At 34.0% G+C, this 22,424-nt stretch overlaps 1 protein-coding gene across 1 annotated transcript in view; it reads right to left on the reverse strand.

The window, feature by feature from the left end:
* Positions 1-22,424, reverse strand: part of CNTNAP2 (contactin associated protein 2) — a 2,674,182-nt gene that overhangs the window by 887,667 nt on the left and 1,764,091 nt on the right. Inside the window, exon 13 of the mRNA XM_074267631.1 lies at positions 3,904-4,104. Coding sequence (XP_074123732.1) covers positions 3,904-4,104 — 201 coding nt within the window. The remainder of the gene's footprint in view (positions 1-3,903; positions 4,105-22,424) is intronic.

The raw sequence follows: 22,424 nt of genomic DNA on the forward strand, positions 1-22,424 counted from the left end.
AAATTGTTAAATCTTCCCAGGATAGACTCCATACTATACTTGTGAAGGAAAAATAATAACCATGGAAATGTTTCACAATAGAATAGCAAATCATACATCAAAACACTGAAAAAAGTTGGAGAACAGCAACAATTAGTACTTTTATGTTTAATTAATTGAAAATGGAACATTCATCAAAACAGAAGTGAGACATACAAATACTAACTAAAAGTCTTATTATATTATTAGAAACTATATGACACCAAATATACTCATGAGGATGAGACTCTCAAAAATAAAGAATAACATTTTAAATGCATTGCTATTACAAGCTCATTTGATATTCATTTTTATTTCAATGATTATAATGGATTCATTTTATATTCAAAAACATGTCAGTATAATTCAGTCTTAGTTAAATGCAAGCAAATGGACACTTTAAAATTAGTGTTACCAAGAAGCAAAGGAAAAGAAAAATATATATATATATAAAACATCCATTAGCTCTTTTAAAAGCAAATTAGATATTTTTATTAAACTCTATTCTTCCTTATTTTGACACACACATGATACTACGTATAAGAAAACTTTCTATGACAACTAATACTTTTCTTTTCAAAAATTATCCAGGGGTCAAGACAGTCTAAAAGAAAAAGAGGAAAAAACAGCATGGTCTCAAGAATGAGAATGAGAGGCTCACAAATTCTGAGACACTATTTAGGCAGATAAAGATTCACGTATGGTTCATAATTTTATAGTTCCAGAGAGAACTGGAACCTCAAAACTTGCCCTCAAACATACCCACCATTTGATATAAAACATGGCAGCACCAAGAGTTTCATCCTTTTAGCTTAATGTTCTAGTTTTTATTATACAATGTCCCTGGGAGATTTAACCTTGTAATTTGTTCTATGTCATTTTACATGTTAGCATGGTCAGAGAGAAGATTTTGAAAGAGAAAAATGAAATAAAGAGAAAGAAATGGAGCCAATGGGGTATTATGGAGAGAAGTGCTCCCTAGAACAAGCAAGCTATACTATTAATATTTCTCTCTCTTCCTCCTTTTTTCCCCCTCTTTATTTTCCTTTCCTCTCCTACTCTCCCCCCTCTCTCTCTCTCTTCATGTATATACATGTGTGTGTATACACATATACACACATTCACACAATACATATACATATATATGTATATCTCCAAATTGCATTATAAATCTTAGTTTCAGTTTAATTTCTATTATCAGGAAATAGCACTTTTTTTGGATCTATTTATCAAAATATAATTGTCCTATTTGTATCAACACAATTTTAAACAAATGGCATACTATTTTTGCTTGAATCTCCCAAACAAATAGAGTGACTATGAGTCACTGCTTGATGGTTGATCTCAATTGCATTCATAGCTTGTATATAGTACACACTGAGAACTAAGATATATTTTCCTTGAAACTCTTAAGCTTGATAACCTTTTATACTAATTCAGAGAAGTGAACAGATCAATGAGACTGTGATATCATAGGATTAAAGATTTAGAGACAGAAAAGACCTTGGAGGTCACAGAGTTGAATATCTTCATTTTACACACTAAAAATCACAGATGAAGAGTTTAAATGATTTGCCCAGAGTCACATAGTTTGTAAATGTCTATGATGCAAATCCATATATTCCTGACCCCAAGTTTACTCTTCTACCTACTACTTCATTCTACCTTACCTTGAAGAATCACTTTAAACCAGTGTATGAGGTGGTAACTGGCTTTTTCCTCTCTTGTATTCTGAAACTACTTAACCCAGATCTCTTGCATATACTCATCTTTGTTAAATGTTTCCTGAATTAAAATCATTTCATTGGTTGAGTTTCAGTTTTTATCCCAATAGAAAGAAAGCCTTAAATGTGTTGGGCAGGAGATGAAATGATTGAGGAAACAAAGATTGGAACTACTGAGCATATAGATTTATGAAGCAATTTTTGCAATTATCTAACAAATTGGGACCAAGTGCACTCAATTTTGACATTAGACCCTAAAACTAGGAGGAAACAGATTTTTGTGAATTAAATTCTATTACTCAAATAAGGCCAACTAATTAAAAGAAAATGATTAATCAGGATGCAAAATTAGATAATCTGCTTCTCGTTTGAAGAAAGTTGAGAGAAGAAAATTCCCTAAAATCAGAAAAATAGGCTTGCTACTTCCCTTCAAGGATCTGTATTTAATCAAAGAAAGATAGAGACAATAATTGGCTGACCATTATGAGGCCAGTTTTCAGATTAAGATTTCTTAAAATGTCTAATTGTAAAAAGACTTCTTGCATCTATCTTCTGATATGACTTGGTTTCTGGTCAGCATAATATAGTTCCTTAATTATGGCTTTTTAGGCAACAGATAGATGTGGTCCAACTTCCCAGCCATGCCGGACTAGCTTTTAATAATACAGTACTTTCCCCTCCATACATATACACACATACATACAATTCCCACAACTGAATAAAGATAGAAATTGGACTAGTCCCCTAATCAAATAGGAAGGGAACTGAGTTAGCTCCAGAAATGAGTTACAAGATGGAGTCAGTATGGTTCACTCAAATTCCACAGTTAACCACTTATTATTCTAATCCCTTTATGATCACTCTCTATATAAGGTTCATTTGGATTCCAATATCTCATGAAAAAACGGCCATCAGCAATGATCACCACCAAAGAAGAAGCAGCAAAAACATATATGCATAATACTTTTTCTCTACCTAATCATATTTCCAAATTTCCAAAGCTCAACTTGGTATACTATATACAAGCTATAAATGCAATTGAGATCAATCATCAACTATTTTATCACATCATTTTAACCACAGTATTATTTGATGTCTCCCAGAAGAAAGCCATCACTTGTTCCCAAGCAAGTACCATAGACATTTATCCAAAATATACATCAGTGCATTGGCCAAAATTATAATTAGTGTAGATGAATGGGGCTTTGTACTAGCTTACCAACATCTGAAGGAGAGGAGAGGCAGAATATATTTTTTTCTGGTCTGTAAACTCCATGTTTTATAGTTTTCTAGTGTGTTTGCCACTAAGGAATTTCCTTACTCCTTTGTCTGGCCTCAGCCCACTACTGCCAAGAGTTTTATTTCTACCATACCATCTAATACCTGCATTCCCCTCACCACTGTGTTTAATGCTGGTTGCTTCCTTCTGCTACTAACTTCTTCTAGCAACTGAGGAATCATCAGCCATAGGTACAGACATACAAGTACAACAGGTTCCCCTGTGGGAGGTGCTATTCTATTTCTAAGCAGAATTGTACTTAACCAAAACAGACTGTTCTCTGCACTCAAACTCCTGTTGGACTTGTGGATCCATACATTGCAAAATAAAGTAAGGGGAGGACTTCTGATATCTTAGACTTTTTCTTCCACAAAATGAATCTGCCCTTGGCACTAGAATTCCTAGCAGCAGCTGTGATGATAAGATACATGATAGCAAACATATCACCAATCAGAGAAAGTATGGATAATGGTAAATTTCCAGAGGCTTAGGACACTAGTAGACTCAGAATTAATATGATTTTTCTTTTACTTTAAAAGAAGCAAAACCTACAGCTTCAACTAACTTATCTATAAGTTTATAATAAGCCCAATACATCTTTTGCCAAAAACCCTTCTTTTAACAAAAAAGCCTCAGAAAAGAATACAAACAAAAGAAAATAAGTCTATGAATAATGTAAGCCCATCAGATCAAGAATCATGTAGTGTTCATCTAATTCCCTGGAAAAACAAGAGATTTTGTTTCATTCATTTACTACTGCCTGCACATCTAAACCCAGCCTTTGGAAGGATGAACTGAGTACCTGCACCTGTTGAATTGTTTAGGTAATTCCAGACACCAGCTGAGAGAGTAATTAAAAGTGACATTCCATTCTCAGCCTACCTGGGGTGTTCAACAGCCTTGACATCTTGCAAGAATAGGAGATGAACTGCTCACAATACTCTGCACTGCTGGTGATGGCCGTGATTTGATCCATGGAGGCACTGTAATTGAGCTGTACCACAGAGTATTTTTCTGGGCCATAGCCGACCACAGGAGTCTGCTTCTGCAAGTCGTGATTTACAGTTGACCACACTTTATCTTCTGTGGGGGCAGAGAATGACAAAGACAACGGGTTGTTAGAATTCACATAATTCTTCAAATGTCAGGAGATAAAAAAAAAAAAAGATTAGCTAGTTGGAACAGTTGTAAGCTGAGGTTAGCAAGAATCAAATATAACTAAACCTTTCTCCTTTTCAGTTGAATCTTTACAAAATGGGGAGTGGAAATGACTATCCAGAAATGTGCATACTGTAAGCATTAGGCAGTTGCAAATAATTCAGGCAGAAAGGGGTTTGGTCCCCATATTATCAGGATGTGATATTATGTGTTCTGTATTATCTACTTATTTTCATTCAATGAATTCATTGAACAAATACAATCCATTCAACAAATATTTATCAATTGTATACTATGTGCATGGTATTGTGCTATTTATTCTTAGGAACAGTTGGATAGAAAGACTATATATATGTGTGTGTGTGTATATATATACACTGGGTTTAGACATAGAGGATTTGGCCTTGAGTCCCAGCTTCACCATTTTACTCTCTATGTGACTGCAAGCAAGTTGTTTAGTTGTTATTTGGACCTCGGTTTTCTTAGGAGAGATGGGAAAATTGGATTCTCTGCCATCCTTTCTATCTTTTATCATTCTTTCCAGTTCCAAATCTATGGTGCCATTTTCCATGAATAGCTAAAATTGAGGGGAGAACATGTTTTGCATGTCAATGTGTTATGAATTTAGAAGAGGAGAGAGTACAGTGTATTGAAGTACTCAAACAATGTTTCACAGATGAATGGAGTTAAAGTCATACCTAAAAGATATCAAAATGTTTTGTAGGAAGGCGTGTGGGGAAAGGAAGTTATGGTAAATTATGAGTAAAACTAAACCATATATACAAATACATACATATATACATATACTACATATACATATAGGTGCATATATATATACATATATATATATATGTGTATATATATATATATATATATATATATATATATATATATATACATGAGTGTGTGTTAAAAGTTTTCCAGCTTAAGATAAATTAGAAAGAATTAGAAGATTCAGGAAAGGTTTGTCCCACTTGGGTAAAAGGGGAGTACAATCCAGTGCAAATGGGGTGTGGGCAAGCCAGCAGTACAGATCAGCAACTAAGGTCCCTTGCTCCTGGCTCAGCAAGCCAGGGACATAGCGGGTCAGCTGTGAGGCCATTAAGTTTAACACAGAAGGCAAATTGTGAGCAGTGGAAGCCCAGCACAACAGATGCAACAAGATTGGGCATGGTGGGCAAGTTGCCAGCACCTCAAACCCCAGTGCAGAAAACCAGTGACCAAGCCCCTGGCCCCCAACACAAGAAGTTTGGGAGGGTGAAAAAAAGGCAGACCTATGTGCCCTAGGAGCCAAGCTCAATTTTTTAAAAATGAAGAAAAAAAACACAAACAGAAAGAGCCTGACCATAGAAAGCTATTATGGGTGACCAAATTAAAATAATTTGTGACCCAGTGGAAGTTACAGGTTAAAAGGAACAGATTTTGCTTCTAGCAATTTATTTTGGATATACTTTGGAATATACTTTGGAAGACAAATTCCAGCCTCTTTGTTGAATAATTTCTCATTATTATTTCCAAAATGTACTTTTTAATCAAGCTATCCTCCAGTTAGCATGCAAAGGACACTACGAAGATATCATTCAACTGGCATTGGATTCCACTGGTCAGCTGTATGAACTCATCCAAGTCATTTAACTTCTCTAGTTTCAATTCCCAATGTACCATCTTAATTTCCTTATTTCCTTTATATTTGGACCATACTCCTTATATAAAAACACCAATAAGACATGTTTTTGCTGATTTAAAATTCTGAATTACCAAGGAAAGATGTATTAGAAAAAAATGCATCTTTAAACAGATAAAGGCATTTGATTAATCTGGGTGAGAATGCATCTGACATAGTCAGCTTCTACCAAAAGATGTTTTTGGGAAGATCTATAAATTGTAACCATCTATTGCATTAACTTTGATAAATGCTATGAATCTAACTTTGAAGATTACATATATATTTACCATTTATGCAGTTTCTTAAAAGGAAAAAGTCCAAGAATTGGAGAAAAAAAAGATATTTCACTATTTTTTCTTTTAATTTTATGTTGGAAATTTGCATTGGGCCTTATTATTTTTTGTTTTGATGAATCAGAATCTTCCATTAAAATCCTAAACTAATGCTTCTCTGTGGAAAGAAGGTGACTTTGGGTTTGAAGATTGTACCAGCATAAAGTAAGCTTGGGGTGATAACAGGCTCCAGTGAAACATATTTTATACCTGTCATCCAAGCATGAGCCTGTGTTCATAATGACTTTTGCCAGAACGTTACTATGATTTGGTGAGTTTAAAAAATGTTTTAATCACAATTCATGAAGACTGTATGTATATTAAGGCATGGAGGGGTTGCATTCAAATGGATTAGATTAGCTTGCTATTCTTCATTCTCAGAGAGCACCAAAAAGACATCACTATGTTAGAGGTGAGTAATAGTTACTGTGGCTGATCAGACCAACATGACACAAATAGTCCTTATGAACATTTGGAGTAGCTTTTCTAATTTTGTGCACCCTGTGTTTCTTCTGAGCTAATTCACTTCTGTTTTCCTAATAGAACACAGCACTTTCTCTAATCAGGATATGCCATTCTGGGATGTCTACCAGTGTGTCCCATGTCATAAAGCCAATTTTAAGATTTTTAAGACAGACTTTGGGAGTATTGTTATACTGCTTTTTCTGACTTCTTGGAGTAAGTACACTTATAGATGAAATAATGAATGGTTTGAAATGTCAAAACATCAAAGTATGAGTCAGAATAGCTCCATCATTTAAAAAAAATTCATCAAAAAAAGCAACATGCTTGATATAGGAGCTAAATCTTTTATTCTTTATGAATTTGAGAGAGAACAATTATGTTAGGAAGAAAACAGAAATTTAATACTTCCATTGCTTGTTTGTCCTTTTCCCCACTAGGGGGGAATTTCTGTCACTAAATGATGATCAAGGGTAAATTTCATGGTATCTGCTAAATAAGGATAATAAGGATTTTCTTATCCTATTGCCATATGCATATATAAATTCCTCAAAGAGCAACATATTTTGTGATGGAAACTGTGGCTTGACACTAAAATTATGGATATTATTCTCTGTGGTCCAATCCTATGCTGAGTTACATCCAGTAATTTAATAGAATCTTTATTTGTTTTCTTTTGACTACTGCTGAGATTTCTTAGTCTGATATTAACAATTTTCAACTACAAGATGAGACTTTACATTTCCAACTTCTTTTTATATTAACTGCCAGGTAAGGAAATTCCATTTACCAATGAAGCTCAGCACTTTATCTGAGACTAAAGTCTTTGAGATTTAGCTAAAACATGGAGAGGTTGAATGATTTGCCCAGAAGCACAAAGATAGCGTGTGTCAGAAGTTCCAAGGCCAGATTGCTATCCATTATGTGTTGCTGAACTCCCCCTCCTCTTTCTCTCTCCATGTGACATCACATGTTTATTTTACCTATATAGTAAATGTAATGTGAATATACACATGTATGTATAATTGATGATTATTTTTATTTCTATACACATGTTCATATAAATCAACTCTATGATATTTTTCAATCTATTTATTGAACTGTCCTCAAAGATTTTTCAATCTACTTTAAGACTTCCAAATAGTGATTAACAGAATATAAAACAATTCCAGAACAATGTATAGAACTTAATGAAATTTGATGGGTTGGCAACAAAAAGATCTTTGTTTTATACTGTCTGAGAAAAACAATTATCCAGTAAGATGCAAAGGAAACAAGCTTTTTTGAGACTATTGCCAAGAAGCTGTTAAAACATTTGGCTGCTAACGCATATGTAACTCAGGCTGACAATGTGTTTCTAAAGAGCATAAATTTATCTTATAGTTCACAGATGGGATGCTGCATAATCCCTGACCTGGGTTGTCTCAGTGGCCTATCAAGACTAAAACTCAACAATCGAGTAAATTAAGGTTGAGTTTCTAGCCCTAGTTAAATTCAGAATACTTAAGGCTGACTTTATTCATTTGCTCATTGAACAATAGTACTTCATGTGCAAAGCAGCATAATAGGCACTTTTATATACAATATATGCCATATTAAGGACTATTGGTAGGGTGCTCTATAATACCACTGGGGAAGCCATTAAACAGAGAGAACCCAGTGTGTTGGGGGATAGATGGGTCATTAGGGTCTGATGACAACTTCTTTTTGCTTTGAAGTGAAAGCCCTACTTCTGATCAGGAAGTCAAAGAGGAAGAGACAGTTTTAAGTGAAAAGTATGGGAGATTAGAGATCAAGTAGGAGCTTACAAAATTACAAGTATTTGGAGCTATAGGCCTCAGTGAAAGAAATAGTCATGGAAATAGGAAGCGAGGAGCTGTAAGATATCCATAAGACTTGCTACAAGTTCATTTGCTAATGCCTTAGGTATCTATCTCTCTAGCACTCCCCCAGTCAGTTATTAAATATGTAATAGGTATTACTTTAGCCCAGTATGTGTTAGTTTGATCTCCATGGGCTATCTGGACTCTGAACTCTTAGGGGAATTCCCTGTTGTCAATAAAACCTGTTGAAAAAGGATAAGGTCTTGGCTATGAATTCCTAATATCTGGCTGATTTAATACTATGGATAAAGTAAACTTTAAAGTAAAGATATAATAGTGTCACTAGGGGAGTCAAGATTTTGGAGGATAATTTGACTTCTGGCCATTTCTGAATTTACTACTGAATTTTCAAAGAATTAAAGAATATGTCATGAATATTCAGATGTCATGTATTAGATGCCAACCTGTACTCTAGAAATAGTCTCATCTATAATATCTTGACATATCTGGAAAAGTCTCTGAGTCCAGAGTAAGGAGAACTAGTTCTAATGTTATCTTTGACATTTCTTACTTTGTATTCTTGAATTAGTCTTTTAACATCTCTGGGCTTTGCAATTTCCTCATCTGTGAAAATCAGGGGGAAGATGGACTAGAAGACCTTCATGGTCCCTTCTGGGTCTTAGATCTGCAATTAAATAGGGTTAGAGGAAGAGACAAACCCATGATAGGGAACTCTTATGTGGCAAATTACATGAACCAGCTGTCAACTTCTCCACAATTTAGAGTCTTAGAGAGTTAGTGAAAAATAAATGGACTTGCTCAGGGTCAGTATGTAAGAAAGGCAAAACAAGAAACAAGGCCCTTTTGGCTTTGAGGGCAGCTTTCCAGACCTTATACAACTTTTCTTCATGTGGGGTCATTAGCATCAGAAGATTATTTGATCTGATCCCAACCAATGGAATCCCTAGCAACACAACCTACTTTTAGGAAGCTCTAACTATTAGGGCTTTTATTTTTCCTCTATGAAACCAAAGGCTGGCTCTTTGCCCACTCACTGCTCCTTATTCATATGATAGTAATTCTAAGGGTTCTCTTTTTTTAAAAAATCTTTTATTTTTAATTTTGGAATAAAACAAGTAATTCTATAACATAGTATGATGCATATAAATTTTAAATATACAAATACCTGTCCCTATGTATAGATCTTGCCATATTACTCAATGTTTTTTTCAATATACTGCCTACCACCTATATGATTTGTTCCAAATTCCTTTACCTGACCTATAAAGTCCTTAAAACCAAACACCAGCCTAATTTTCTAGTTTGATTTTATATTTTTCTTTCCCACACTATAATACAAACAAGCTGACCCTCTTGTTCTTCATCACACATGCCACTTATTCTCACATCCATGCCTTTTTACTAGCTATTCCCTAGAATATCTGGAATACAGTCTCTCATCACACCTATGCCTTAGAATTTTTTTTTCTTTGAAACTCAGGTCAGTCATCACCTTCTACAAAAAGGAGTTACTTATTCTCTTAACTAGAACTACTATGGCCCCTCCAAATTCTCTCTTATTTATTCTGTAGATACTAATCCATTTACATGTTGTCTCTTTTAACAAATGAGCTATCCTCCATTCAGCTACCAATGTAACTTTTCTGAAAGATCTGTCCAATCATGTCATTAATTCACTTAAAAACTTTAGAGGCTCCCTGTTATCTACAGATCAAATAAAAAATCTTCTGGAATTCAAAACTCTTCACAACCTGTCACCTCCACACCTTTCCAGTCTTTTAACTATCTCACATGTCACAAATATTCTTCAATCCAATTTCCTTGAAATTCCCTGAACAAGACACTCTACCTCTAGACTTTAGCCATTTTATGTCTCTCATGCCTGGAATTCTCTCTATCCTTAGCTCCACTTCCTTGCTTCCTTCAAGTTCAAGCTAAAATCCCCATCTTCTATAGGAAGACTTTCCTAATTTATCTGAATCCCAATAACTTGCCTCTGCTGCTTTCCATTTATCTTGTCTATGGCTTGTTCATACGTAGTGGTTTGTTCTCCAGTAGACCAGACTCCTTGAGAACAGGCACTGATTTTAACTCTCATATCCCAGCATCTAACATAGTATCTGGCCCAAAGTTGGTGATTAATAAATGCTAAGATCCTTGAAGGCAAAACCTTTCATTTTTATCTTCTCATTCTCAGTACCTAACAAGGTGCCTGTCTAATGCTTAAGCAATGCTAGTTAACTAATTGGTGCCATTCTTCCCATATTGTAAATGAAGAAACTGAGATGAAAGAATTTAATGGACTTGCCCTAGGTTACAAAGATATTAAATGCCTCAGAAAGAATTCAAACTCAAAACTTTCTGACTTGCTCAGTAAATGTAAAAGATACCCATTTATGCACATATATACTCAAGTGATATTCACTATGTATGAAATTATTCCTTCCAGCCTCTTAGATATAGCACTTGATCAGCAGCAGAAGCTGCAACATCATAAACATCACTTTTTTAATTTGTTTAAAAGTTTCTGACAATTCTTATCTGAACTTTTGTAAATGAGAGGCTCTGAATTTCATTATACCTCCTTGGTTTCACTGCCACCAGGTGTTACTATATAGCAGCAGTTTAGGGAGCTGAAAATGAGCAGCCTAAACCTGGCCACTTCTTGATTAGAGTGAAACAAATAGACATATTTCCTAAATTAAAGACACAATATTCTTGTTTATAAGCAAAGCATAAGGTGTTCGTAAACTTGTCATAATATGTGGTAGAAAGTAACAAGTAAATAATGTAGAAAGTAACAAGTAAATAACAAGAAAAAAATAAATGAACCCACCAGACATCTGCAATGCTAATTAATATATAAAATGAAGAAGAATTATTTACCAAAGAAAAAATATGAAAATAATAGAAAATCATTTCATATTAACTTTGTTGTCTTCAAAGCAGCCTGGGGCTTTGCTAATGGAACATTTCCAAGAAAACCATTAAACACGTCTAATGCTGTATACTTATCACTTTTCCTACCTAGTTTCTTAACTCCATATTTAAATTCTTTTTAAAGCACTTTTAAAGCCACACTCTTGAAATCATCCACTCCAGGACTGTTTTTATTAAGCTACATTAGCCTGTTTTTATTAACCTATATTAAACTATTCCCTGCTTGTGAAAACAGAGATAGGGACCTAGTATTTAGTGCCCTTACTTAGTACAGCATAACCCCATACAAACATAGGTATGTATAGGTGTACATACATACACACACACACACACACACACACACACAGTGAGCCATACATCCTGCTAAGTACTTTACAATTATTATCTCATTTGAGTCTCACAACAGCCCTTGAAGGTAGGGGGTTATCTCCATGTTACAGATGAGAAAACTGAGGCAGAGATTAAATCAGTTGCAAAAAGTCATACAGGTAATATATTCACCAGAGGCCAAATGTAAACTCAGATTTTTCTGGCTCCAGGCTCAATGCTTTATGCATTGTGCCTAGTTGTCAAAGGACCTTACTATCCATATAACCTGGAGCAAATTAGTTCGCTGGATTTCAGTTTCCTCAACTAGGTGTTGCTGGGCAGCTAGGTGGTACAGTGGATAGAGCACCAGCCCTGAATTCAGGAGGACCCGAGTTCAAATATGATCTCAGACACTTAACACTTCCTAGCTGTGTGACCCCGGGCAAGTCACAGCCTCAAAAAAAAAATAAAATAAAATAAAATAAATAAATAAACTAGGTGTTGCAAGTGTTAGAGTAGACTTTTTGAAGAGTTATTATTTCTCCACCACCACCTCTTTCTTTCAGTCAAACTCTGAAGACCATCAGAACCCTGTGAACTGACTATATGGCTGATAAGTCCAATTGCAGCAAGCATCCTCAGCAATTAATATCCAGCTGCATCCACTCTTATTTGTAACTAAGATTGAGAGAAGTCCTTTGCCTTAATTCCTTTTCTTTCTTTCCCCCTGAACCTAGGAGTTTCATTTAGAGCCTCTTCTAATATGAATTAAACATGTCCTTATAAAGCCCTGGCTGGCACTAAGGAAACAGAGACAGTCTCTTATTAGCATCAATTGCATTAATAACACCATTTATGTACTATTTCTGGTGGCATCTTGCATCTCTTCTCAATTCAACTTGAATTTCCCTTGGCTCCCTGGCCATATAAAAAACAAACAAAACCAGCAGCTGTGTTACTTAACTCTCTCCTCTTATCTTCTGACAGAATTCTGACAGTAATCGAAGTGTCATTTATGTTCTAACATTGAGGTTTGCCTTTAGGTGAATTAAGGTTCCATTAACTTACATGGGGCAACTATATTTCCTTCCTGTTAGAAATAGCTTCCAGCCCACAATTTTCTATCCTCTGAGTGACATTGCAGATTTTTGCTTCAAAGTCTCTTCCTTCTTCCTTTTGTCTTAGAAGATTTGTTCAAAATATTTGTTCCATATTACATTATATAGTACCAATATAAAATAACAGTTCCCTTGAAGGGATATATATATATTGTATTTGCTTAAATTTAAAAGCTTAAATATACATAATTATGTCATATATGACATAATTATGTATATTTAAGCTTTTAAATTTAAGCAAATACAATCACATTCAGGAGCTTGTAGTTTCCTCTTGGTTCTTCTTCAGAAAGCTTACTGAAATCACCCAGAACCAAAATGTTAACAAAAATAATACATTACTTATCCTCAGGTGATTTCTTCCTTAGGATCATTATACACACACTTTGTCATAACTTTGATTGCTGTGATAAGAAATGACTGATGGTTGACCTTGATTCAGGCTTCAAATAGACTCACTCTGGGTGTTACCAAATATAAATGGACTTTACTATAAGCAAACCTGAGCAATAAAAACCTAACTTTATAAATGTTGGATTGATAAAGGATTTTATCCACTTTACAAGTAAATTATTTATTTTACTAAAGGAATGATTTTCATTCAGTAATTTTAAAACACAAATATATTGGGCATCCACCATGTGCCAGGCACTCTGGTAGATGCTGAGGATATACAAAGAGAAAAACAAGAGTCCTGGTCCTCCAGATTATGTTATATTAGGGAAAACAACATGCACACAGAGAAGAAAATATATATCAAGTATAAAAAATAATTTTCAGGAAGGTGCAGAGGCTACTAGCAATAGTAGGATCAGAAAAATCTAAATGCAGAATGTGGAACTTTAGTTAAGAATTAAAGAAATCTAGAGAATCTAATAGGTAGAAGAAATAAGAGAATTCTAGATGTGGGAGGAAAGTTTGTGGGTGATTAAATGTCATGTATGGGAAATGACAAATGGGCTGATAAGCCTTAACTACTTTAAAACACTATGTTTCTCTACTATATTCAAGATATGATTTGATTTCTTAAAATTAGTTTTAAATGAATTTTAGGAGAATTTTTATTTTTGTTTAGTCATTTCATTGTCTATTTGTGACCACATTTGAGGGTTTTCTTGATAGGAATATGGGAGTGATTTATCATTTCTTTCCCCAGCTCATTTTAAAGAAGAAAGTGAGGTGAACAAGAGTTACTGACATGCCCAGGGTCATACAGCTCATCAGTGTCAGAGGCTACATTTGTTTTCAGGTCTTCCTGACTCCAGGTCTGGTACTCTATCCACTCTGCCAAAGGACTGCCCTTTTAGAAACACATCCATTGTACAAAGAAAAGAAAATGTAACTTTAAAATTATTTGTAAATTTGAGAAAAATATTCAAATGTCTTTTCTTAATTAAGCATATTGATCTGTAACACAAGACATATTTTTGTCATTCTTAAAAATCATTTTAATACTTCATAATGCCCCCGACAGGATTTAATTTGTTAGCTGTTTGTTGCCAGCTTCTTCCACTCAAAATAAATCTACCAAGAACATCTCTAGGTTGCCCTGCTTCTGACATTAGAATGGCTCTGTGCTTCCATTTCACTCTATCAGGCTGTTTAAGTCTCTAGGTACTCCATAATACCATCTATGTATGCAACTCAGGTGGTATAAGTGGCTGTAATCACATGTAGGAAAATAAGGCATGGGAAGCAGATGGATCCTCTGCAGGGAACACAAAAAGCTAAGGAAATGAAGTAAAAATTCAGATGATGTTCTGCAGGTGGTAGAAAGTGTTGATTATTTTTATGTTCCCCATTCTAGCTCAAAGATGGATGACAAATCAAGGATGACTATGAAAAGGAAACTATAAACAATGGGAGCTCATCTACCTCTAAAATACTATGAGATTTATTTTTTTCCAAAGATATATGTTTTTTCTAAGAAGAAAAACATATTTATTCATATTTTATTCCACTATAAGGTTGGTGATTTTGTTTATAATAATGCCAAAATCAGTGAATGGATTTTTATCAATTATGGTATAAGATAATCTTCCTTCCTCCCTCCCCACAATGAAAACTACATATCAATTAGCTATAGTTCATCTCAATATCATAAAGACTTTTTATTCACTTCAAAAGAGTGTTGACAGTCTGTATTTCAAACAGAAATTAGAAACTAATTGAAATCTGGATGTATCTAAATTTGACTGTAATGCTGGCTATTTTTAAAAGTTCCATAACCATTTAAGAATAGAATTATCAGTTTTTATCAAACACATTTTTGTTTAAAATTATCTGTCCCATTATTGCTATTTCCCTGACATCCCATTCCCTTCTTCCAATCCTTTCTCCATGAAAACCTCTCTATCATCACCACCAAAATGCATTTAAGCACTCACATATAACATTTATATGAACTGCAGTCTTCTGAATTATACCCCACCAGACAACTCTATGGACTCAAGCTTCATAAAACTTGGTTTATGCTTAGAAATGCTTTGTAAGAAAAGCAATCATAAGAGATTGTTTGGAATGGTAGAATTACTTAGGTCTTCTTACTCAGGAATAGTAAAATATAAGTAATATTTTAAATAGTAAAATGTAAGAGCTTTTAAAAAGCTTAAAAAGAGCTTAAAAAGCATAATGAAAATAAAATGAATGATTCTAAGGATTGTTGATTAGGAAATTCAACTTAAAATTGGGAAGAATTCTAATTGCCCAGATTCTAGGCTGTAAATCACAAAGCGTTTATAGAAATCAGTGTTATTAATTTTGCTAAAGTGTTTGTATTGTAAAATAATAATAATTTCATAGAAAAATAATGAAACTTTTTGGTAAGTGAAAACATTCCCTCTGCATATGAGAAGGGATCCTACCCCCAAATTATGAAGGTAGTTCTGAATTTTTTCAGTGAAATGTCCAAAGAGAATAATTATTTTAACACCCATTAATTCATGTGTTAAATATAAATATCCTATTGACAATCACACCAAATCCTAAGATAAAATACTTAAAATTTTCTGGTAATCATTTTTATGTATCTTTTTCTTTTCTCTTATTACTGAGATCTTTCATTTTCTTTTAGCAGTAACCCTAAGGGGATTTAACTCTAAGTTTTAACAAGCTAACTTGAGAGAAGAAAGCCTTTCTTGTGTTGATCAACCATTTTTATATGAAATGCTTGATGTAATACAAAACATCCAATTGAAAATAACAGCTAGATTTTGCATTAATTAAATAGACATTGGACATTCCTTTTATGTTGATGCTCAGTGGTCTCACTGTCAGCCCCATACATTTAAAAAGACACAGTGAACAGCAGCAATTTATTTTCTTGAACACACTCAAAGTGGGGGCCCACTATCAAGATTTTACCATGTTGAGTCCTATTTTTTTCCTATATGCTAAATAGATGATTTTTGCCCATGATAGAAATAACATTTGTCACCCTCGAAGAAAATCCCCGAGTAATCAACCTCTCCTAATATTTAATTTTTCTGATTAACTTAGTTTCTATTTACTGAAGCAGCCCCCATTGTGAAGAATATTAGCAAGAGAGTCTGACAGATTAAGTTCCTTAGTGATAATAATTATCTAGAAATATCTTTTTAGGAAAAGAAAAACCTCTAGAGATAAGAATTAACAAATTTAAAGGAACTAAAATCTGTGATCCTGCCTCAATTTTAATTTATATACAAACATAAAAAAAGACATTCTTTTATGAAGATAGGGCAACTAAAATTAAATCATTCCTGATAGAATTTTCATATATACATATGCATATATATGTATGTATATGTACATATCTTTCATTAGATTAAAAAGTCACAAAAGTATACATATATACATATACTCAAAATTGTGACCTATTTATTATCATTGAGCCAGCTTATTTACCACACAATATTTATTTTTTTAAAAAATGAGACAGTATTCTTCTCTCTCAGTATTTATATGGTTGTCTCAATATATCTTCCCTGGAAATTAAAAAAGGAATATTCTCTAGTGGCAGCATTTAAGAAAATTATTTTAGGCTTTTTTGGCATTTTATACAAAAAAATACAGGATTAATATTAGTCTTTCTTTTTTATACATAGTGATATTACAAGACTGCAAAAATTCTGTTGTCTAAAGAGAGTCTATTAAGAGTGCGAAAGATGTAATTTCTTAAGTATAATGAGACAGATTCCTTTATCACATGAAACATATAGAGATAATACAGACACAATTATTACCAAAGAGCAAAATATGTCCCTTATTACAAATGTATATTTCACTCCTTCCATAAATGCAAACTGCAACCCTCTATGTCTTCCTATATTAGTATTACTGTCAATTTTTCTAAGAAATACTTAATAAAGGATCCATTTCAATTAAAAAGTACCTTGGGGTATCATTGGCACTTTGTCTCTTTTTTTGTTACATCTCAGCAGAAAAAAAGGAATTAGACTAAATGGCTTCTGAAGTCCCCCGTAACTTTCAATCTTGAAAACTATGAAGGAAAGTTGCCCTATCGAAATTTAGGATTCAATTACCCATTTCAACTTGTAAGGGGCCTTTAAATGGGTGCCACAGCGCATCGGGAGATTGAGGCCCAGAAGTAATTTCTGTGGATATTAGGACTGCCCTTGGGCGGGATCCTGGCCATATTGAGATAGCTTCGTAATGGGTGACTCTCTCGCTGATTGGCTGTGTGTGTGACCTCACAGGCCCTATGTAAGCCCACTGCAGGCAGCAGACGGTCCTCTTTAACCTCACGCTCTTCACCCTGGCTCCCTAGCCTGGGTGGCCAAGCCAAGATGGGTAGCCAAAAGAGGTAAGGGTTTTGGTAGTGAACACGTGGGTCTTCTGACCAGGTGTTCACTCGGGAACCAACAAGTCAGGGCATCAAGTCAGGGCATTATGTGAGTAGGTATAATAAAGGCTTTTAAGATTACACGTGGTTGTTCTTGAGTGCGCTACCGGTTATAAAGCTATACATTCAAGAGATTGTGACCAGAGACCTTAGAAGGCCTCAGAGGAGGCGAGCCGGGTAGAGTTCACACTGCAAAGGACAGTGGTCAAAGGTACTCTGGTGGGTCTAGGACAGACTAGTAATTGTAACTGCCAGGAGAGCACGTTACATCAACTGATATCCATTATCAAGAATATATTTCAGGGAGCAGCTAGTAGGCACAGTGGATCAAGCACCAGCCTTGAATTTAGGAGGACCCGGGTTCAAATCTGGTCTCAGACACTTAACACTTCCTAGCTGTGTGACCCTGGGCAAGTCACTTAACCCCAGCCTGGAGGGAGGGGGGGGAAGAATACATTTCAGGCTACTTCTTGGTATACACTGAGAACATGTGTTTTTCCATTTCGTTTGGGTTTCTTATACTTTTGTTTCTTCCAATATTGTTGTCCAAGATTCACAAGTATATAGCATTATGAGATCTTGAATATAGAGATAGGACTTTGTTTCAGTATTTAGTTCATCATAATTGAAAGAATGTCATCTCTAAAATGTGAGCCAACTCAATCTCTTCCTCCTAGTCAATAGGTCCATCTAACTCTACATCTGCTTTGCTTTCTGTCTGTGTTATGGGGATCAAGATACATATGCATAAAAGCTTTCCCAAAAGCCTTTCATTAAAATTTTTTTTAAAGCTTTATTAGCTTAAAATATGTTTGAAGACTTTGGGATATGCTGTATATATGTATGTAAATTGTATGAGTTGTTTTGTTGTTGTTTTTAGCTGTTTCAGTTGTTTTTAATTCGTCATGGCCTGTTTCTGGCATTTTCTTTCTCCCTTTCTTTCTTTCTTTCTTTCTTTCTTTCTTTCTTTCTTTCTTTCTTTCTTTCTTTCTTTCTTTCTTTCTTTCTTTCTTTCTTTCTTTCTTTCTTTCTTTATTTCAGACAATTTTTTATTTCTTTTAAATTTAAGTGGGATTTACCTACAAGTTATCAAGCAATAAAAGACTGGAAGGAATGATAGGATGGGTAACAATGAAGGGAACATTTGAACAGGTTGGAAAAATGATCATTACAGAAAGGAAATAGACAACCGACACTCTAGGACAAAGAACCATATAGCTCCTGTGTTATATTAGTTATGACTCTGAAAGAAAGATGTGGTCTACATAGGATCAAAAAAAGTTTTAAAAGGGTCATGCTAGTCATCCATTTGGTACTGGCTAATAGACTGGTGAATCAATGTAACAAGTTAGGTACACAAGACACAATAACTACAGTATAGTGACTACAGTAATCTAATAATTTGGATATAAGAATTGGAATTTTGGATTAAGAATAAGAACTCACTTGGAGTTTAGAATAATAACTCACTATTTTTGCTGGAAAAAAGTATGGCAGAAACTAAGCATAGACCAACATCTCACATCCTATACCAAGATAAGATTGAAATGGATCTGTGATTTAAACATAAAAAGATGATAATATAAGCAAATTCCGGGAGCAAGAGATAGTTTATCTATTATATCTTTGGAGAAAAGAGTACTGCATGACCAAATAAGAAATAGAAAACATTATAAGATGTAAAATAGATAATTTTGATTACATTAAATTAAAAAAGTTTTTGCACAAATGAAAGCAATGCAGCCAAGATTAGAACAAGCAGAAAAATAGAAAACATTTTTTTGTGGCAGTGTTTCTGATAAAGGCCTCATTTCCAAAATATCAAGTTTGGTTTAGAGGAATACAAGTTATCCCCTAATCAAAAAGAGTCAAAAGATATGAACAGACAATTTTCAGATAAAGAAGTTAAAGTCATCTATAGTCATATAAAATGCTCTAAATCACTATTGGTTAGAGAAATGCAAATTTAAAACAACTTTGAAGTACCATCTTACATCCTTCAGACTATCTCAGATGATAGGAAAACATAATGATAAATGTGGATAAATGGATGGGAGGTAGGAAAACTGAGACAGTTTTGTATTGTTGGTGTAGTTGTAAACTAATCTAGTCATTCTGGAGATCAGTTTGGTACTATGGTCAAAGAGTAATTAAACTACATATACCATTTGACTAAATGAAGATCAAAGCATACTATTTTTACTTTTTGTTTGCTTTTTTTCTTGTGCTCCCCCTTATTCTGATTTTTTCACAATATGACTAATATGCAAATATGTTTAATATACATATATATATATATAAACTATCAGATTGCTTGCTGTTGCTGTCTTGGGGAGTGAGGGGGGAAAGGAAGGGAGAGAGAGAAATTATTAGAAAAATGAATGTTGATTTTCCAGTTGATAAGTAGAAAATGATATGAATAGACAATTGTTGGATGAAGAAATTAAATCCAATTAGAGACATAGGGAAAAAATGCTCTAAATAATTGTTTACAAGAAAAATGTAAATTAAGACAACTCTCAGATGGCATTTCACGCCTTTTAGATTAGCTAAGATGACAGGAAAAGATAATGATAAATATTGGAGAGGATGAAGGAAAACTTAATGCATTGTGGATGGAGTTATGAAATAATTCAATAATTCTGGAGAACAATTTGGAACTTTGCTGAAAGGACTATAAAACTGTGCATACCCTCTGATCTAGTAGTGTCATTCCTGGATCTGTACCCTAAAGAGAACATAAAAGATAAATTATGTGCAAGAATGTTTGTAGCAGCAATTTTTGTAGTGGCAAGGAACTGGAACTGAGTGGATGTGCATCAGTTGAGAAATGGCTGAATAAGTTATATTATTGTTCTATAAGAAAGGACGAGTAAAACCTGGGTGTCAGAAAAACCTGGAAAGACTTACATGAACCGATGCTATATGAAGTGAGTAGAATCAAAAGCACATTGTAAATTGCAACAACAAAATTATGTGATAATCAACTGTGACAGACTTGACTCTTTTCAACAGTGAGATGGTTCAAGGCAATTCCAATAGATTTTGGATGGGAAATGCTATCTGCATCCAGAGACAGAACTATGGAGACTGAACATAGAGTGAAGCATACATAATATTTTCATCTTTTTATTTGCTTGCTTTTTCTTTTTCATGCATAATTGTTTCCCTTTTGGTCTACTTTTTTCTTGCACAACATGACAAATGTGGAACTATGTTTAAGGATTGCACGTTTAACCTATATCAGATTGCTTACTGTTTTGAGCAAAGGAAAGGTAACAGAGGAAAGAAAAAAAATTAGAATACAAAGTCTTACAAAAATGAAATGAAAACTAATTTTACATGCAATTGGAAAAACAAACAAAAAAAAGAGTCATGCTGGTTTTTATAGATGGATTTCTCAGTAGAGAGAAGAGACAACAAATTCACTTTATTTCTATCAGCTTTGCTGTAAAACAACCAAAATACAGCTAAAACATATATCTATTAACAAAATTCCGTATAAATTTGAAATTTATTCTGAAATGGTATGTAAGGGAACATATAATAGGACAAGGAAATTTTCATATATAATTCACTTTCACAGCACATTTTCCCAAAGACCTTCCCATCTTCACCCCCTGATCTCATATAAAGATTTTCAATGACTTGAAAAAATTGACTGAAGATTTCAAATCAACAGACAACTAACAAAGATGCTGAAAATCAAAGCCGGGAAGGATGTAAGAGATTCTACAATCCCAGGTTTTCAATATACTCATTTCAAGGATGATGAAACTGAGGAACAAGAAAAATAAATGACTTGTCCAAAGTCATATATAGGCAACTACTGGAAAAAAACAGAAGTAGAATACAGAGGCCTCAGTATATAACACTTTCTATTTCATGATATTTCTCTCCTATCTTACTTACCTTAAAAGTCACTATAATCCATTCCTTTAACAGGCCTGGGTTTTCTTTGCAGACCCCAAATAAGCACAAATTTAACACTTTACCCAAATAGAAACTTTATTTTTCTATTAGTGTCATTAAAATGGCAGTATAGGAAGGAGGAGGATTCTATCCCATCTAATATCATCCATATGTTTTGAGTAAATGAAATTTTAGTGCAATTTGTACATATTTGCAAGAGAAGAGGAATCATATAATTAGTAAATAGGCAGTAAGATTCAACATAAAGAATTGTAAATTTTGGTATCAAAAAATGAGAATCAAGCACCATTTCTGACCCTCACTTATACATCAGAAGTTAAATCTTTGCACCTGTCCCTGTCTATTTTTCTTTTCTTTAAAATGGGGAATTGCTGAGTTATGGGCTGAAGCCTATTCACACTCATCACTTGCTCCTCCAAATGTACTCCATGGAATATTTATTTTTTATTCTTCAGAATTGTCTGTATTCTATATATTGGTTTGATATAACAAAACCAGAAGAATGTCGGTATTAAAGAAAAAAAAATGTGGGCAGCTAGATAGCACAGTGGATAGAATATAGAATATAGAATAGAAGTCAGGAAGATCTAAGTTCAAATCCAGTGTTATATATTTGAGACTTACTAGATGTTAACCCCAATTACCTCACCAAAAATGGCCTTTCCCTTTAAGGAAATATTGGGGGTAATCAAATGGATTTTGAAATTTCCCAAAAGCAAGTTAACCTATTCTCCTGCTCAACTCTGGGCCCAATTCACTATTCAGCTATATTGTCTGTGCCAGACCTATATACTGATG

Source organism: Sminthopsis crassicaudata, chromosome 5, assembly GCF_048593235.1.
Source record: "Sminthopsis crassicaudata isolate SCR6 chromosome 5, ASM4859323v1, whole genome shotgun sequence".
Classification (NCBI taxonomy): domain Eukaryota; kingdom Metazoa; phylum Chordata; class Mammalia; order Dasyuromorphia; family Dasyuridae; genus Sminthopsis; species Sminthopsis crassicaudata.